Source organism: Amphiura filiformis, chromosome 5, assembly GCF_039555335.1.
Source record: "Amphiura filiformis chromosome 5, Afil_fr2py, whole genome shotgun sequence".
Taxonomy (NCBI): domain Eukaryota; kingdom Metazoa; phylum Echinodermata; class Ophiuroidea; order Amphilepidida; family Amphiuridae; genus Amphiura; species Amphiura filiformis.
Genome location: NC_092632.1, coordinates 23,447,678 through 23,466,095, shown reverse-complemented (window position 1 = coordinate 23,466,095; position 18,418 = coordinate 23,447,678). Strand labels below are relative to the sequence as shown.

General features: G+C 35.3%; 1 protein-coding gene across 1 annotated transcript; it reads right to left on the bottom strand.

Moving 5' to 3' along the window:
• Positions 1-369: 369 nt before the first annotated feature.
• On the bottom strand, positions 370-16,564 carry LOC140152824 (protein unc-93 homolog A-like). Its single transcript, XM_072175336.1, has 3 exons — positions 15,498-16,564; positions 5,183-5,450; positions 370-4,292 (listed from the first exon to the last, which is right to left on the bottom strand). Exons 1-3 carry the CDS (start codon positions 16,383-16,385, stop codon positions 3,841-3,843), a joined length of 1,608 nt encoding a protein of 535 aa, XP_072031437.1. The 5' UTR covers positions 16,386-16,564; the 3' UTR covers positions 370-3,840.
• Between the last annotated feature and the right edge of the window lie 1,854 nt (positions 16,565-18,418).

Here is an 18,418-nt window from a genome sequence, read left to right as displayed (position 1 = left end):
AAACAAACCTCAATTAATCTACAGAAGATTGTTTTTGAGAGAAAGAGATCACTTCTTTTCAAAACAAGAAGCATTGTACTTTTGAAAGCAATGTCAAATCGAAAAGAACCAAAAACAGGATACGTCTGAAAAATATTTGGCATTTTCACGAGATTGTTATGAAAAATACTAGTGTTTTGCAATGTTTTGCAGGAAAAGACAAATTCCCTTTTGGGAGTTCAAAACCTGATTGAACCGTATTTTTTACTGTATATTGTATAATAATAATGATGATCATGATAGTGATATTTTACCCTGCATGTTCTAATAAGTATTTTTTAAGTATTATAGAAAAAAATGACACGAAAGAAAGATGAGACAACATATCGATTCTGTATCAAAAGAACATTGGCTTATTTATAATAGACATAATAATAAGTTCCCGAGTATAAAATGCGGTATCACTCTTCTAAAAAAGTTCCAAGTGGGACATAAAAAGGTTCTTAAAATGTAGAACTTAATAAGCATGGTAAGAGTACAAAACATAACATAAGCCAACGTATGTTTATTAGAGGCAGATATTCTACATGTTTTTGCACGGTGGGTGTGGTCCCAAAGTAAAACAACGTATCTTCTTATTTTATCAAAGCAGCTAAATACATAATTACTTGGGACGAAGACATCATAAGAAAGCGTTTAATGTACAATTGTCTGGTTCCAAAGTTTTGGGTTTTGGGTTATTCCAGTACACCCCCTATCATGAAGATATGTCCTTAACCCCCACTGTGGGAGATAACGTCAAAAGATGCACGTTTTACTTTTGAATATTCAGATTATATGAATCAGATTGTATCAGGTTCCGGACTACTAAAATACATTATACATGTTATAGTATTTGTGTCTTTTATGCCAGGAAGAACTTGCCTGGGAAAACGTCTGAACCGAGGCGTCTCCATTCATTTCTCAAATTAACAGGTAAACAATATTTCTTTATTTATTTTAAATTCCACGTTTATGTATCTGAATCCGATATTTCAACATCTTAATGTTATTACAAATATCGGAATTCCGTTTTTATAAATAGGAAATTGAAGGTGGAATTGCGATAATTTGATCTCAATACCGACACCTGCGTATTTAGGGTGTGATTAGCCCTTCACTCAAAATAGGATTTACTAAATCTTTTTTAAATTAGGTCATCAACATACATCCCCTTATACGTATCAAGATAAAGATAAAAGGAGAGCACTGAGCATTTCCATGGCAACAAGACTTATTTGCCACACCTAGAAGAGCATGTTACACAATATTGCTTCGAAGTTTGACAAAAAGTGCAACTAAACGGATGACCCATGAATAAACATAGGATAAGATACAGAAGATAAAATGAAAAATACAGTTTTGACGTGTCAATTTGTCAAAACAGAGACCGTGGTCAAAACTAGGTAATGCATTGGCATTCAATCACGAACTACACAGAACTGACAAGGTAAATAATCATAAAGACATACTGTGTAAACAAATCTAAATTTTTGATATTCCGTTGTTATAAATATTATCATAAATGCGGCGTTAGTGTCTCGAAAGTCGTCCATTATGTATAGTATCGTCTCCAATGGCGCAGCTCATTCAGTTGACCTCAAGTTTATGAGTACCAGTTTTCATATTACGATATTGGGGTTAAAGAACTGTGTCCTGGTAGATGTGCATGTTTAACCTCACTTACCAAGCAAACACAAAATTATTAAAATTATTCGCTAAAGGTTAGAAAAAGTTGCCAAAAAATGTTTAAATGTCTGGTTATTTAAAGGGTATATAAACGATATTAAACGTTTTTATAACATTCAAAAACATTTCCTGAAAACTTACTGCAAAATATTCTAATACATTATAATGCAGTTTTGTCAAAATATTTGGCAAAAAATGTCCGCAAAAGATATGTTACAAAATATTTTGACAACATTTTACAAATGTTGTTATACAAGTGTATTTTTATACAAAACTTTTTGAAACGTTTAAATGACTTTTATAAAACCCGACATTTAATGTTTTTCAAACGTTTTAACCAGAGCAAATTATAACCCTTTCAAAACGTTTTAACAACGTCCTGTGTTTGCTGGGAGCTACTCTATCATCTTTAGTTATCTCATTTATCTCATCATCTTAGTGTTGCATTTGACTGTACCCACACTGTAAAAGTCATAGAACACTTGACATAGTGTTCTGTCTCTGTTTCCAAGAATAGTTATGAAAAGATGTCTGCATATCCATACTAAAATCTGCCTTAAATAGTGTCTCTTTACCTAGCACTATCACAAAAAGGAAACATTGTTACATTAATATTTGATTTTGAAAAATAAGACAACATTTTCAAAACTTAGAACACATTTTATGTAACACCTTTTGAACACTTGACACGTGTTCAAAATTTCCCTATGTCTTTCTTTGTTTCATTTGAACACTGGTGTTCTGAAATATTTTAGAACACTTATTACACATGTGTCATGTGTTCAACTGTATCTTATGAACACGTCTCAGGTGTTCACACTAGTGTTCTCTAAATAAGTTGAACACGTGTCATGTGTTAAAAAAATCGTTACATTAATGAACGCGTTCCATGTGTTCTGGCCAATTTACAGTGGATTCCAGTGCAATTCAGCAGACAACATCTATTAATATGCAACCGAAAATGTCCGAAGTACATAAAATTAATTTGAAATACATTATGTATACCATTATGTATTATGTACCCATATCTACCGTAAAGATTCGTTAATAAGCATATGCGCCTATTAACGAGTTGCTCATGCAAGAACAAACATTTAGGGTAGTTTGTTACACTTTTTTCATTTATTCTCTTTTGATTTACAAATATTGGTAACACAGATGATTTTAAATAAAAAGAACAAAAATGGAAAAGGTTAACAAACTACCCTAAAAATTCGTTTTTTCCGAGCAACTCATTAGTAGGCACATATGCATATGCTTATTAACGAATTTTTACGGTAGTGATAATGTAGTAACATCGCCAGGTTCGCCACGGAGTATGTATAGCCTAAGCTTATGTAGAATACTTCATTCACATACATTTCCATATTTAAAACTTAACTTACAGCTATAACTATTCGCCGTAGAAGTGACGTAATCATTCGGATTAACTACCATAGCAATATATCGCCCTGCACTACAACGTTCACTCGGTACCTATGCATTAAACCATCTATGTCAAAGAACAGAGATAAAGATCTGTATCGTAATTCTATAGAATATGCATATATTTATGCTGATCACTCGCACCCGTGCAATCTGCTTGTAGTGCAGGGAGATCTATTCAAAAATTGCATTAATCTATTGCTATGGTTAATCCGATTATTACGTCACTCCTACGGCGAATACACGTATACCTTCAGTAGCGGTATATGAACCATCGTAGTTTCCGCATAACGCGAATTCCAAATTACTTTATACCGTACCGTTCCTATAAACTGAAGAACTGTCTTATTCGCTTTAGATATCCGTCCCGTTTGGGTATCACCTATTGTGTACAGCGGAATAAGCATCATAGATTGAATACAATGCCACCTTTTCAAAGATACGCGTGATCAGTATGATATGGTTCAATGCAGAGGTACCGCATGAACGTTCTAGTGCAGCGCGGTATATTCAAAAATTGTTTTCACCTATTGTTATGGTAGTTAATCCGATTATTACATCACTTCGCCAGCGAATAAAGGTCGATAACCCTGTTGATATCGACCGTCATGTGTCGCCCTCTATAGTAAGTATAATAAAAAGGACGTCTTATATAACTATCCAGGGTTCGGCAGTATGTGAAACTCACAATGAATGTCTTTTGTACGCTCACACAACCGTCTCTACTTCTTCCACCAACAACTTACTACGCGGACGTTGTTTTTTGTCTTTACACTTTAGTTTCGATTTAGACTTGGATGTCTCTTTTATATTCAAGCAAGTAGTTGCCGAATTATTGCATTGTTTTTCATCATCATCATCATCATCATCATCAGGTTGTTGTAATAACTTGGTTCTTTTGTCTAATTCCTGCCAGTGCTCTTCGTATGACACCTCATCGTTTATAGATAGGAATCCTACTCGTCTGGTCTTCCATTCCACGCTATAATAAAGCGCCATTGCAAGCACTAACCATGCAAGTAATGTGTAGATTAAATAGACCACGCAAATTTGGTGGATTATTTCGAGTGCAAAGTACACGGAATAAGCAATTCCAGAGAAAATGTTGAAAGCCGTGAACGCAGCCTCCTGGTCACGAGGAAAGAGAACTCCGAGGAAAGCTGCAAAGCAAAGTATAAAAATAACGAAGGTATTAAAATTCCTACGAATATATCAGATAAAATAAAAAAATTATGTTATTCATATATCTGCATTTAATATAAATATAAAAACATTCTACAAATCATTATAAGCATGATAAGTAAGCCATTATTTTCAATTTTAGCGCATCGCAGTGGTAAACTCATAATCGCGGTGTATAGCTTGACAGTCGTGGGGTTGAACACCTGCAGCAATGAACACTTAGGCACCGGGAGCTGTACTCGCCGCTTTTTGCTTCAGCCCACCAAGGTGTAAATGGGGAGCTGTTATGGTTGCCTTGTTAAAGCGAAATGACTCTGATATATCTCAGTGCCCGTGGATAAATAAATTGCTGTAAGTGTGCCCCGGAGGGGGTTCTTCCTGGTTGAAGGCATACGGGGACGTGCCACGGTTTTGGGGTACCTTTTCAGCAATTTTGGTATGTCGATGGGTGGGTTTTCAGTGGAGACCAATGCGCCCAATTATGGCAAATTTGGGTGCTTTTTGGGTGCTTTTATTGAAAATTTGTATATTGATGGGTAGCAAAAACAGCAAAAAGTAGGTATAGAGAAAGTCAGCATCCGAAAGTCTGCGTGGCACACCCCCGTACAAATTTTTTCGAAGAACCCCCCCCCCCCCGGGAAGTGTGCTGCACGTTAAATAACAAACATTTATTTATTTTATTCATTTATACGTTTGCATCTGTATAATTACTGGCTTGATTAGGATGAGTGTAAAGCAAGGGAGACATGGTGGTTATTTTTAAACCCAAACTATCCGGAGAAAGTGCACCAACCTCTGCACCTTAACCCGTCGCGTGTCATTGACAATTTTTGTATCATCATCATAAAATAAAGAACATAATACAAACCACATATTTGAGTTAATCTAATGGATCCTCCTACTCCGGACATCACGGCCATACCATAGATTTGCCATTCATGACCAACATGAGGTACCCACATCAACATCAGTACCAGAAGGGACACTTGACAGAGGAATCCGGCCGTTAATAACGGGAGCCTACCGGTGTATCTCACTAATCCTCCACTCAACACAGCCGCTAGTAGGCCTCCGACGCCATATGCTGACATAGTAAAACCGACGTTTTGAACTCCGATAGAGCAAGTCACGAAAAACTGGAATGAAGAAAATTAGGATTTACAGAAGTTATAAATATGGGATTTCTTGTACAATTCAAAACATATGCACGGGCATTTCTAGAAGCAAGTCACGACGACTGATTAGAATGAACAGAATCAGAGCTCATGTTTAAGTCAATTGCCTGTTTTCACAAATTGAACCACGTATTTATGACATTAATACCCGGAATATGGTTCGCCCTTGCCCGTTAGCATTCACCCAGACTCCCAGATATCTTTAAAATATAAATTAGTAAGGGCCCTATTGTTGCCAAGTGCACATTTCTAACCGTGTTTACAACTGTTTTAATTACCAATTGTCAGATGTAGAAGATGCAATACGATTATCACATACAACGCATGCCCAACCCCCGGGGCCCAACCTCATGATTTCTGTAAATCGTGTATCTTCTTGTATTTCTTTCAACGTTTAAATTCCAATCCATATGTACTCTTGTAACGTTTTGTCAGGCTATTGACGGAAATTAAGTTATAAGCCTTGAAGCAGAACTTTTTGAATGACCCTCTTATGAGGTTTCTGTGCACACATTTTTCCATTACCACTTACAACTTATAAAGGTTTATTAAACGTGAACTTGACAATCAATTAATGATCAACCCTAAATACGCAAGTCTATACTAAATAAAAAGGAATGCACTTTTAAGGGGTCTTGACATTAAAGCATCGTTCTCCGAAAAGTTTTCCGATAAAGTCATTAATTTCTCAAAATGTACTATGACTACGAAAGATTTTCAACAAGGGTGAGCTGAGAAAACTAAATTTGGTTGATGAGCTGTTCTGGGGTGTCCGAGTGCCGGGTACCCAATGTTTATCATGGAAGGGGATATTTTAAAACCCGCTAGCACCTGCATGGTTCGGGTATTTTTTTTTGGCCAACGAGTATTAACACATTTTAACCAGCACGAATTACCAGGTGAATTGTTGATTAACATAATTTGCAACCAATAAATTTGAACTTCTGATAACGTGCGCATGCGTTAATAAGTTTGTATAAAAATTACCGCATGTTCTGGTACAGAACGAAATTCAAATTTGGCGATATTGCATTGCTAAACGACTTAATCTGCAAGATTTTTTGTGTACTAAACATTATGTAGTCAGAGGTACCGTTTCCAGTGGTATAAAAAAAAAACTTTTTTGTTGTTGTTGAGAAAAGTGAGGGGTTGAGAGCATGAGGCTGTGGATCACGAAATGGTTTTAACATTCATTTCCAGAGTCTGATCTGCATGTCTATAAGATTTGCGTCTCACAATTTGCTTCCAATATGCAAGGAAATTCATGACACCATAAAAGTGATGACTGTCTGTTTGCACAATATCAGAACAGACCTGTGCTGGCATTTCCGCGATTTAGTGGTGGTGACGGTGTAGGGGTGTTTGTAGGGAAGTGACCCTAGATGTGAGGGGTGTGTGTGCGATAGTGCGGATGTGTACTACTATGTAAACACCCACACACCCCTACCTAGCTCTACCTATATATTGTGGGTGTGTTTTTCCTGAATGAAGGAATCAGTAACAGCAAAAGCAGAATGGGGCAGTGATTGTTATGTTCACGTTTATCTCCTGACACGTAAACATGTTAAATCTGCCCGTATTAAGCACCTGTGTAGTATGGACATCTTAATGCATCTCTGACACGAATGCAATACCATCAGCTACTATCACCATGATCAATCACAACCAGTCACTTTAAGTAATACTAGAACATGGCTTTAAGCTGCTTTATTCAGCTGTTTTTCCTTGACGGCAAAGGTGGAGTGACTTAAGATAAGATTGTTTTGAAACTTTGACTTGGAGAATAAACCAAACTTCCCGGGCAAACTTCATTGCATGAGTTACGTATGAAGAGGCTGTCAATTTTACCAATTTTACTGTAAACCACAGTTACTCTCAAAATATTGAATTGCACTGGTGTCTAAACCCTATTTCATAGAACTAAAGTAAGGATACGCCCTGTGTGCGTAGATTCCTACATGTTACTGAATAGGCTATATTATAAAGCTATTACATCAATGTTGATAATACTCGCCCTTAAGGTGGTACTACACCCCTTGATAAATTTGTGACTATTTTGAGCTATTTTTGCATTTTTCTCAAAAAATAATAACACACTGGTAACAAAAGTTACTATGGAATTTCAGTGACTCACGACAAGCGGTACATTATTTATGAAAAGAAAAGAGGTACCGCTAGAATATACCTCATTTCTTAACATATAATTATAATGAACCACTTTAATTGTCTTGAATCACTGAAATTTCAGCGAAGTAATTGGATTCCTTGCCCCTATAATATACATAACTTTTGTTACCAGTGTGCAGTTATTTTATGAAAAAAATTTGTCACGAAATTTATCAGGGGGTGTAGTACCACCTTAAACTCACAATACACATATTTTGTGGAAGCACATGCACTCACACACACCCAAAATCTACAGACCTGTATTTATTGTGGGTTCAAATTAAACATGGAAAGGTTATCTCGTGTGGCAAGTCACGAAATAGCATTCAGTGAAAATACAACATTCTTATCAACTTTGATTGGTTTAAATAACTCAAGAAATTTATATAACGATTTCATACATGTTAACATAGTTTTATAACAACGTCACACGTACGAGTATTTATCATGTTTATTGTTCAATATAATATTAATAGTACGATATAGTTAACAACTTCATCAAATGATAATATCTTTTGTTCCATGAATCACAATTAATATGTCTTGTATAGAAGGGGCATTGCCCTCATATAAACCAACTCTATATATTTGCTGAAAAGTTGAAGTTTGAACAGATTTTGCCCAAGGCGTGCATGATTAAATTCACGGAGGAATCAAAGTTTCTAACTGATAATGACAGAAGTGAGTAATTGAAGGAAATTAATATAATCGATATTAATAGGAAGGAATTCGTCTCCAAATAATGTCTCTTAAGAATTGTTTGTATATCTTTTCAGGCATGGAATTTTCAAGATTCATTCTATATGTTTGTTTTTTTAATTGCTTTTATCTTTGAATTCATCTTGAATTTCATAGAACTATAATACGCATAGATGAACTTGAAGTTCTTTGCATGTCCAGTGAGGTAGTATAACAAAACGAGCCAGTATCTTGACATTTATGTAAAAGAGTGAACCAAAACAGTGAGTATTCATGCACTCAAAAAGAGTGAACATCACTCCAAGAAGAGTGAAAATTACTCCCAAAGCGTGAAATGTTCACAAAGGAGTAAGGAGCTATAAAGGATTAGAGCTGAACCGAAACGACTTCTGTTTACCGATCCGATATCCGATATTGATGTTCCTAATATCGGCCGATATCCGATCCGATCCGATATTAATAAACGGGTTTTTTTAAATAACTTTTGCTATTGAACAGCTAGCAATGCATACTAAATGTGTCCCTGGCTGGTCAAGAGAAGCAACAGGAATTAAAATGTACAATTTTCCTATAAAGAGTGCACTTTTTACTCTTTTGGAGTGAAATTCACTCTTTTAAAGTGAAATTTCAATCTTTTGCTTTTCAAAATAATTTATTGTGAATTTTGCTCAAAAAGAGTGAAATATCCACTCTTTAAGGAGCCATGAGAGAGACAACTCTTTCCTCCCTCAGCACAGGGTCTCAAACATGCTCATCAGTTCTGGGTTTTTTTTAACACCAATGAATATGTTGTACATCACAAAATGATCTTAAAATGTTAGGTACAAAACACAAATATAATGCAGATATCGAAATTACACACTCCTCCAGCTCCTACGGTATATAAATAACCAATCATGAAGATAGGGAAAAACGATCATATTTGATTTCAGTTTTAATATACATATACTGTATGGTCACGCATCTCTTTCAATGACAAGATACATTTGCTTTCAATTTTCAGAAGAAACATTTGTGACAGCAAGTTGAACTGATTTCAATTTACACCGTACTCTCTATTATTATCATTGGTAATCCCTATTTTGATCCCTGGAAAATAGTTCACTGGGGAAAAAGAAATAATTTATCTTTCTTCTCACTTAATAAATCAGGTTGAAAAATATAAATATTGACTTTATCAAAACGGTTATCTGCTTCGGCTCATCTGAAAGTTTGATAACATCAATCTAAACGGGTATCGTTCTTTGAATGGGTCATTTAGCGCAGTTACGCTTGCGCACTTTAGCGCAGCTGACCAACACACCAAACGAGCCAGCTTCAACATTCTTGATACAATCCGTAATGTTTCAGTACTAGAATCGTAATCTACATTTGAAATGTATTCAAACATGTTTATTGTCGGTCAAGAAGTTCTTAAAATAGATCTCAAATAGCGTTGAAGGAAGCGCAATGAGCTAATGTTATCTCATCTCCGATGGCGAAGTCCCGGGCGAAGTTCAGTTAAGGTCAAAAGTTGAACTTAAGTTGTGGAGTACGAGTCTTTGTACCTAACACGCTCAAATGTCATTCTATGAATGCAGAAGCCTATTAGGTTTAAAGAACTGTGTACTCATAATGAGCATATTGAGATCCTCGAAGTAACTTTATGCCCACTTTTTATCTGAAAGACCTTGCCATATGCAAGCATCTTTTGGATGATAGCTGGATATAGATCACAACAGAAGTTATGTCTTCCCATGGGGCTTTGCATCACACATGATCATAGGACACTGTTTTACCCAAACGCTGGGTGCTATAATTATGAATAACCCTTTTTCTGGGTAAATATTGTTACCAAACCCTGATTGGGCAAAGGTTACTCGGAATTAGGGTAAACAACTTACCAACTTGTTAATTTTATCCAATGGTATTGGGTAATTATCTTAATACATTATTGGGTAAATTGTGTTCATTTGTTGGGTAATATATTGCCTTTACCCAATAGTATTGTGTACTTTTTATTGGGTATTTTTTCCATAATATATTGCCTTTATCCAATAGTAATAGTATACGGTAGTGTAATTTCCTAATTGTGTTGGGCAATTATTTTACCTCATTATTATTATTTTTTATTTGTTGGGTAATATAATTGCTTTTACCCATTAGTATTGGGTAATTTGCTGATAGTATTGTGTAATTGTTTTACTACATTGTTGGGTAAATAATATGTTGCCTTTACCCAATTCAACATTCACAACTTGTATAGGCCTATTTCGTCGTTTCGAGATATAGGGCCTACCATCAAAAAAGTATGAGCATTTCTACATTCTGTGGTGTTGCACTGTTTACCAAACTCATACTACAATCCACGAAAAAAAGGTTGGCACAGTTTGCCTGTCTTTTGGTGTATCTCTGCCCCCGCTCCCCCAATTCAATGTTGGACCAAGCCATGTTGTCAACAGGTCCGTGAGACCCTCCAACATTGAATGATGGGGAGTGGGGAAGGATGAGATATAGGGGAGTCTGTACTTCACATATATTGCATGCATGTTTCCCTCGCCTCCCCAATTTTAATAGGGCACGCATTTCCATTGTTTAGTGCAAGTGTGCCAACTATTAATTTCGCGGATTGTAGGTAAATCTGATTTTCCCTAGAGACAAAAAGTTTTCCAAACCACTGAGTAACGTCTCTAGTACCTAACCCGCGTATATTAACCCAATATGGCCAAGTTTACTCAATCTAAATTTACACCCATAACAGTTTATCCCGTGATTCTAACAGTGGGACTTTTATATTTATAGGTAGTCATTGTTCATAGAAATCAACATAAAAATACATCTTGAAACTGTTATCAGAAAGCCCACGGTTAAATGATGTCTTAATTTGGCAATAATTATTTCAGATTATCTGCTGGTGTCATAGATTCCAAAACAATGCATGATGGGATGATGGGATATACTTCTGTGGATAGAGAGCTTCTGTCAGGAAATCTGGACAATATCCTGCTATGGAGTAGCACGGGAAAAGATTGCAATAATCAAAACACAACCTGATTCATATTTGTGCAATTATTTTATCTATCTTAGCTGCTCCTCATACTGAATAACTTGTTATAGGGTTGTAAGGAATCTGAAAATGGAAATCTTAAAGAATTTAAGAACAAATCCCGGGGAACAATTAAGTGCGATGATTGGTGAGTGCTTTTGTCTAAAAATTGGCAGTGACACTAAAGATGATTCAAATGTGATTTATCTCCACTTTAATCGCGATGTCTTTAATTAGAGTTTCAAAGTTATCCATGTAGTCATCATAGTTCATATTAGGTTCAAATATTTAAATTCAAAATTATTGAGTATTTGCAAGATGTTGCATATAATAAAGAAAGATATTGTTTTCAGGGCGAGGTAAACATGGTAAAACCATGGACCCTAGAAATAGTATATTGACTATCATTATTTTCCACACATAATCAAACTTACGATTTAGGCTACCATTTCTATTTGCAGAATTTGCTGATCTATTTTGTAAATATGATACGATGTGAATCAAGGGTTGAAATATGTTTCTATTTGAATAAGATAAGCAAAAAATGTGTGGTTGCCTTCATCGCTATATCATACGAGCCTTTCAGTGAAGTGTTTCTAAAAAAAGACCAATGATAAAAAAAAAGTGAAACATCTGGGGAAATAATAATATTTTACATGGTTACAGAAATTATATATCAGATATCTAACCCATCTTTGCATTGTTGACGATGTGTGAGAAACTTGGAGACACTCTAAACTTTAATAATTTCCAGGGCGGACACGTCATCAATATTTTGGTGAGTATGCTCCCCCGGAATCGGGTGTGATGGATCTTTGGGAGCTGACGGTGTAAAAGGGGGTCTCTCTAGGTTGTAAACGGTCAAAATCAAGGGCCTTTCTTGGTTTTTTGGTGTTTTTTAGAGCTGAAATTATCAAAATCAGGGGTCTTTCAATGCTCTATTCTGGTAAAATTCAGGGTTCTTTTGGAGCTGCGCGCTCCAAAAACAGGGGTCTTTCCGGGGAGCATACCCATATGGTCATTTGTGATAAGTGCTCCCGGGGGAAACTTATTGGTTTGGATGGTATAGATTTTGAAACCCATGACAAAGCATCTAATGGTCCCTACCTGTGACATGTTAGGTGTCTAAGATGATACCTATACCTATCAACACCAATTACATTATCGCATCTTAGATGATCATAGTCAAGTGCAAGGTGGATTTGTCCTAAAGTACATTGGCTTCATATGGGTACTAAGATAAGGGCTCTGCTATCATGATCGGTCCCTGGGGAAGTGGAATACATGCATGTTTGCCCATACCCCACACCCAAACTTGTTCGTATAGTGTCAAAGGAATTACCCCCGTTCCTCATTTTTGTGTTATCATATTAGATTTGAGAACATAGACCCTCTAGATATCTAGAGGGTCTATGATGAGAATAAGGGAATCGCTCTACCTCTGACGATACATTATATATTATTCTAAATAGTTCATAATATCATTAATGTAGCATTTTCGAAGCATGGCGTACACAATAGGAGGGCAGCATTCAATATGGGTAAACCCGCCAAATTCAAAAGCCTTTACCCATTTCGTGCAGCGCCATATTGTGTCCGCCATACCCCTAAAGGCTAATTCTCGGCCTCGAGTGTCTCCATCTTCTATCATCAAAAGAATATGTTAAAAGAGTCTTTTATGGTCTCAGCATAAACTGTGCGGTTTAAGAGCTTCTAATTGTGCCTTTATATCTCTTTATATTAGAATGTACGAGCCCCTGCGTTAAAATAACAGACCTTACTGAAAGGTCGAAATTTTGTTTATAATATTAACGAACTGTCATTTTGCGGAGTTTGAGAGCCATGGTTTGCTTATATTGGCTTAAGAGGGTCAGATTTGGTTATTGTTGCTAATTCATAAAGATTTAAGGTCTTATCATGCATCTGTTAGCAGATATGTTATGTGTGTCATCTTTGAAACTCACATAGGCCTATAGTATGTATAGTATATATGAACAAAACCTGACAATTATGTATGCACCATATGATTTAAATATGGAATTCAATCTTCGGTTTCCTGTTCGTCTGCATGGTCTAGTCAATTTAACTGTGGTTCGCCTAGGGTGATTGCTGGGCGGTGCGTGGTTAGATTGAAAGAGATTCTTCAAAACAAGATAATAATGAAAATAACAAAAAATGGTTCAAAAATATGACTAAGTACAAGTGGTTAACGTATTGTACTTTTCACATACTGAAAACAGTCCATAAATAATGCGTTAATGCGCTTTAAAAGATGCATGCAAATATCTAACCACGTTTTATATGCTAGTACATTTCATGCAATGATATTGCAGAGACAAGTAAGCTGGTAACCCCTGCTGATTAATTGTTATATTAATGTTTTGCTTTAGATAGTATAACTTAAATTATTTCTTGTTGTAATAACAGGTGCACGGGCAAATGCGTCTTTACATTTCCATCTGTGTATTGCCTTTAAAAGTTTTGCCACTTATAAAATATACTATCAGATCAGGTGTAAGCTTATCATGCTTATCAAGGGAGGGGCTCAAGATTTGTCTCTCTCGATCGTCTTTCTAGCTCTTTCTGTCCTTATTTAGTATTTTCAGCAATCCACACCTTTTTTCAGACCAATTCCTACAACTCGGAACATGTTGATACCTACCATTGAGAAATGTGTCTGTTAATTTTTAAGAAAAGGAGATTACTTTATCAATAAGTGTCTGTTGATTTAAGCAAAGAGGATTACTTTATCAATAGTTGCATGACTGTAATTAATTTTAAAAAGGAGAATTCAGTAAATACATATGTTAAAACTGAGGATTACTTAATCAATAAAGTGTCTGTTGATTCAAGAATTAGAGGATTACTTAATCAATATCTCTGTTGATTTTAGAAGAGAAGGATACTTAATCAATGTTTGTTGATTCATGAAAAGGAGGATCCTACTAAATAAATAGGCCTAATTGTCTGTTGACTCATAGATTGTGGTTGACTTTTGTTAATCTGCATAATGCATTTCAGTGCTGTAAATTTATCTTCAAAAGTTTACATGATTGATACAAAAACATATGCATGTGTATCATTTTAAAGCTTATTTTCTTATCTTTACAGCTATTGTCAAACACTTAAAAAATAACATTTTGACATGTTCCTGTTTTGTGGGAATGAGATCAGCTGGCTGTCATAATATTATGCCTTCAATCACAGATGTAGATAGGTGTGTAACTCTCGCGGCCTGCGTATAAGATCTGATTCCTATCAACCAAAAGCATCAGACCGCGATTCCCGTTGTGATAAATTTCACTTTCTTTACTTGAGCCGAGTAATTTGAGACAAGATATTTATAATTTGTACTAAAACAGTTAAATGATGTCATTACACTCGTATTAAATATCATAATATGTCATATAATATTGGAGATAATTAGAGGAAAATTCAAAGACTTTCATTGATAAAACTAGAGCAGCTTACGAATTAAAAATTTGAGTATGAAACCCCTTAAGGGCTGGGGTATGAACGTTTGGACAGTATTTATTTTGGGACATTAGAGCACATCAGACATATCGAATTGCATTCTGAATACGAAGAATGTCATTCTGATATCAAATAATTTCGATAGGTCTGAGGTGCTCTCATGTCCCACAAAAAATAGACCGAGGCTGTAAATTCAAAAGAAAAACTGTGTTACATTAGAATGAATTATGCCGCCAGGAAAAATATCAACTCAAAAACTACATAGACTAGACGACTTTCCCCTGAATGTTTTCAGTGAATCGCTAAAATCGTGCAAGTTTAAGGTAAACATTTCAACGTCAGTTTTCTTTCAACGTATAGATTTCTATATTCAGGTGTTTAAACAAGATTTCACAGCTGTGTGTGCGTCTGTTTTGTAGCAGAGACAAAAACAGGAACAGGGAATCCCAAAGAGACATTATATTGGAAATCAGTGTTATAAAATATAATGATATAGGAACAACAAAATGTCTAACTTTAATAAAAGAAGTTAGCTCTATGTTAAAAGCATGTAAACACTATTCCATTTTAAATTTTGAGCGACTTTCTTTTGTTTTTAGAATTCCACTATAAGATAAGAACATATATTTCAGTGCAATATATACCTTGGTAAAAGTTGCGTAGGTAAATCCAACTTCTAGAGATGTGAAAGCAATCAACGGAACCAGCAGTAAAAATTTCCCTTTCCTCATCACCTTGAAGATACTCATGGTATGATCGTAGAAGTCTCTTGGATGAGGTACTACTTTACAAAAACTTCTTAATGGATCCAATAGCAGCAAAGCTATTATAGAACCCAAAAGTCCCCATCCTGCAAGGATGGCAAATAGTGTTAGTCTAGTTTTTACACTTGGTGTTTCGATCATATAAGAAGTCACATTGTAAGTTGAATTCATCAAATTACTAGGCACAAATGTATTTTGTCTGTAAATACAGCTATTCGCTCCACATTGATTCAAAGAAGAAGTGGATTTGTGAGCACCTAAAGAAATTGCCCCGCCACCGTGTAATATAAGAGATGATATTAAAGTCCCCGGAATCAGACATGCTACATAAAATAAATAAAATATTCCATTAAATCGGCTGATTACTCTGGAAGCATTTTCTTTAGTAAGAAGTGCCAGATTTAAAGCTGTTGTAGTTAGATGTGAAGCCTGTGCACTCCATAAAGGTCCAGCAGATAGTCCAACCAGCGCTGCAACTGGTATTAACGTGAAAAATCTTGGATAAATATTAACGCCGATAAATATACAATAGAGAATACTTGAGAAGACAATTGTCCATTTTGTGTTCAAAGTTGTGATTACAACAGGTGATATAAAACAGGACAGACTGTAGAATCCATATAAGGCTGCAAGACTTGTTAATCCAAAGTCTCTTCTTGTATTGAAGCTGCTCTGCAATGTCACAGTAGTAAAATATGAAGACATAAAGAAGAAGGTACTTCCACAAAGAGCAAATAAGTTTCTTGAATGTTGCCTTACACCCGCCATAGTTGTTGCTTCACATGGTATACTATTCCTTCTAGTAGTGCAGCCTTAAACAAAGGCACTAAAATATCGACAAGTAATAAAGTTGTTTTGTAATTTTGTTTGAGTGAGGTTTCTGTACAAGAATTCCTCGACATCGATCATCACTATTCCCTTTGCCTGAATGCTATGTGTGACTTTCTTTCAAAGGTCACTACGTCTGTTTACTATTGGGTCACTGCCTGTTTTATCAGCCGGCAGCTTCGGGTTTTTTCAAACAACCGCTTTCGAGCGCTTTAGCAGACTTGAATTCAACTTTATCCCTCCGCAAATCGGACCACCACGCATGACAGCTATTCATAGGCATTTGGGTTTATCAATGGTTAGAATAAACTTTGCTGAAATGTGGTGAATAAAAATAATATTCTTGATCTATAAAAAGGGATCAATACAAAAGAGTTGAGTAAAGTTCAAGGTGGCTTAGAATGCTTAATATTAATGCAACTTAATGCTATAAAGTGCTAAAGTGAAAGCGTATAACGGTAGGGTAAAGAAATAGTTTTTTTTGTAGAAGTAGCTTAAAATCGCGAAACATGCAGTGAAGGCAACTTTGCACACAGCACACACACGAAAAGCCAAATAACTTGAAATAAGTCATGAATTTTATAATATCAGCACCTGAGCTTTCGTTGCATGTCTGTGAGAAAAAAAATGCAATCATATGTTTTTTGTATTGCCGTGATTAGTTGAATACAGGGTTAACAACAAAAGTGAAAAAGCTGATGAAGGTGAAGTGGACACAAATTGGATAAGTACATGCAAGTCATATGGTTTGGGCATCAACTTGAGGAATCAAAATGGAAGCCGAGAGAAAGAACTTTATGAATGTATAATATTAAGATTAATTTAATTAATTTAGAATTTTAAAATGATGACTATTAGACAAAGAGGCCAGTGTGTTTTATTGCTACAACAGTTAGGTTTGGTGGTGTTTTGTCTTTGTGATTTAATCAACCGTACTAAATTTAATATTTGTGTTACCTTTTGTCAAGCATAAATTAACAAAAACCACACATTTGATCATACAGTATAGATGTTTTTACTAATAGTATTATGCCATACAAGTATTGGGAAATGGAATTATGAAATAATAATCATTTATTCATATAAATGAGACCATTCTTGTATCTCTTATTACACCCCTTGATCAATTTTGCATTTTTCTCAAAAATAACTACACACTGCTAACAAAAGTTATGTATATTATAGGGGCAACGAATCCATTTAATACTTCACTGAAATTTCAGTGATTCAAGACAGGTGGTTCATTATTAAGAAATGAGGTATACTATAGCGGTATCTTTTTCGAATATCATAAATAACGTACCGCTTGTCTTGAGTCACTTAAATTCCAGTGTAGTAACTGGATCATTTCCTTGCCCCTATACATAACTGTTATTACCAGTGTGTTATTATTTTTTGAGAAAAATGCAAAAAATAGTCACTAAGTTATCAACTTGGGGTGTAGTACCAAAATAGTGAAAAACTCACTATCCAAAAAGAGTGAGAACTCGGAGTGAAAATCACTCCAAAAGAGTCAGTGGAATTTACTGTGGAAACCACTCGTTCAAGTTATAATATAGGGGACACTGCTCTTTTCAGAGTAATGTCCCTTATATCATACTATAAAAGAGTGGTTTCCAATCTTCAGGAATGATTTTCCCCCGGGATTTTCCCTCTTGTGATCAATACCCCAATATCATTATAAAATAGAATTGCTAAATGTTGGCATTCAGTAAATTGCTATACATAACCGAAGAAAACATATATTTTCGATAACCCTTTTATCCAAAGTCGAATAAAATTATCTAAAATTGAAAAAAAAAATTGAGATAAAAGAAAAGTGAGAGATTCAACATTCAACATATTTGTTTATCATGTTTTTAATCCTTTGTTTCTTTGTACCGGGGTCATTTCCCCGAAAAGCCCATCGATTGACGATCCGGACGCAGTAATTATTGAACATTATTTTGATATTATAGATTAGACAATGGAAA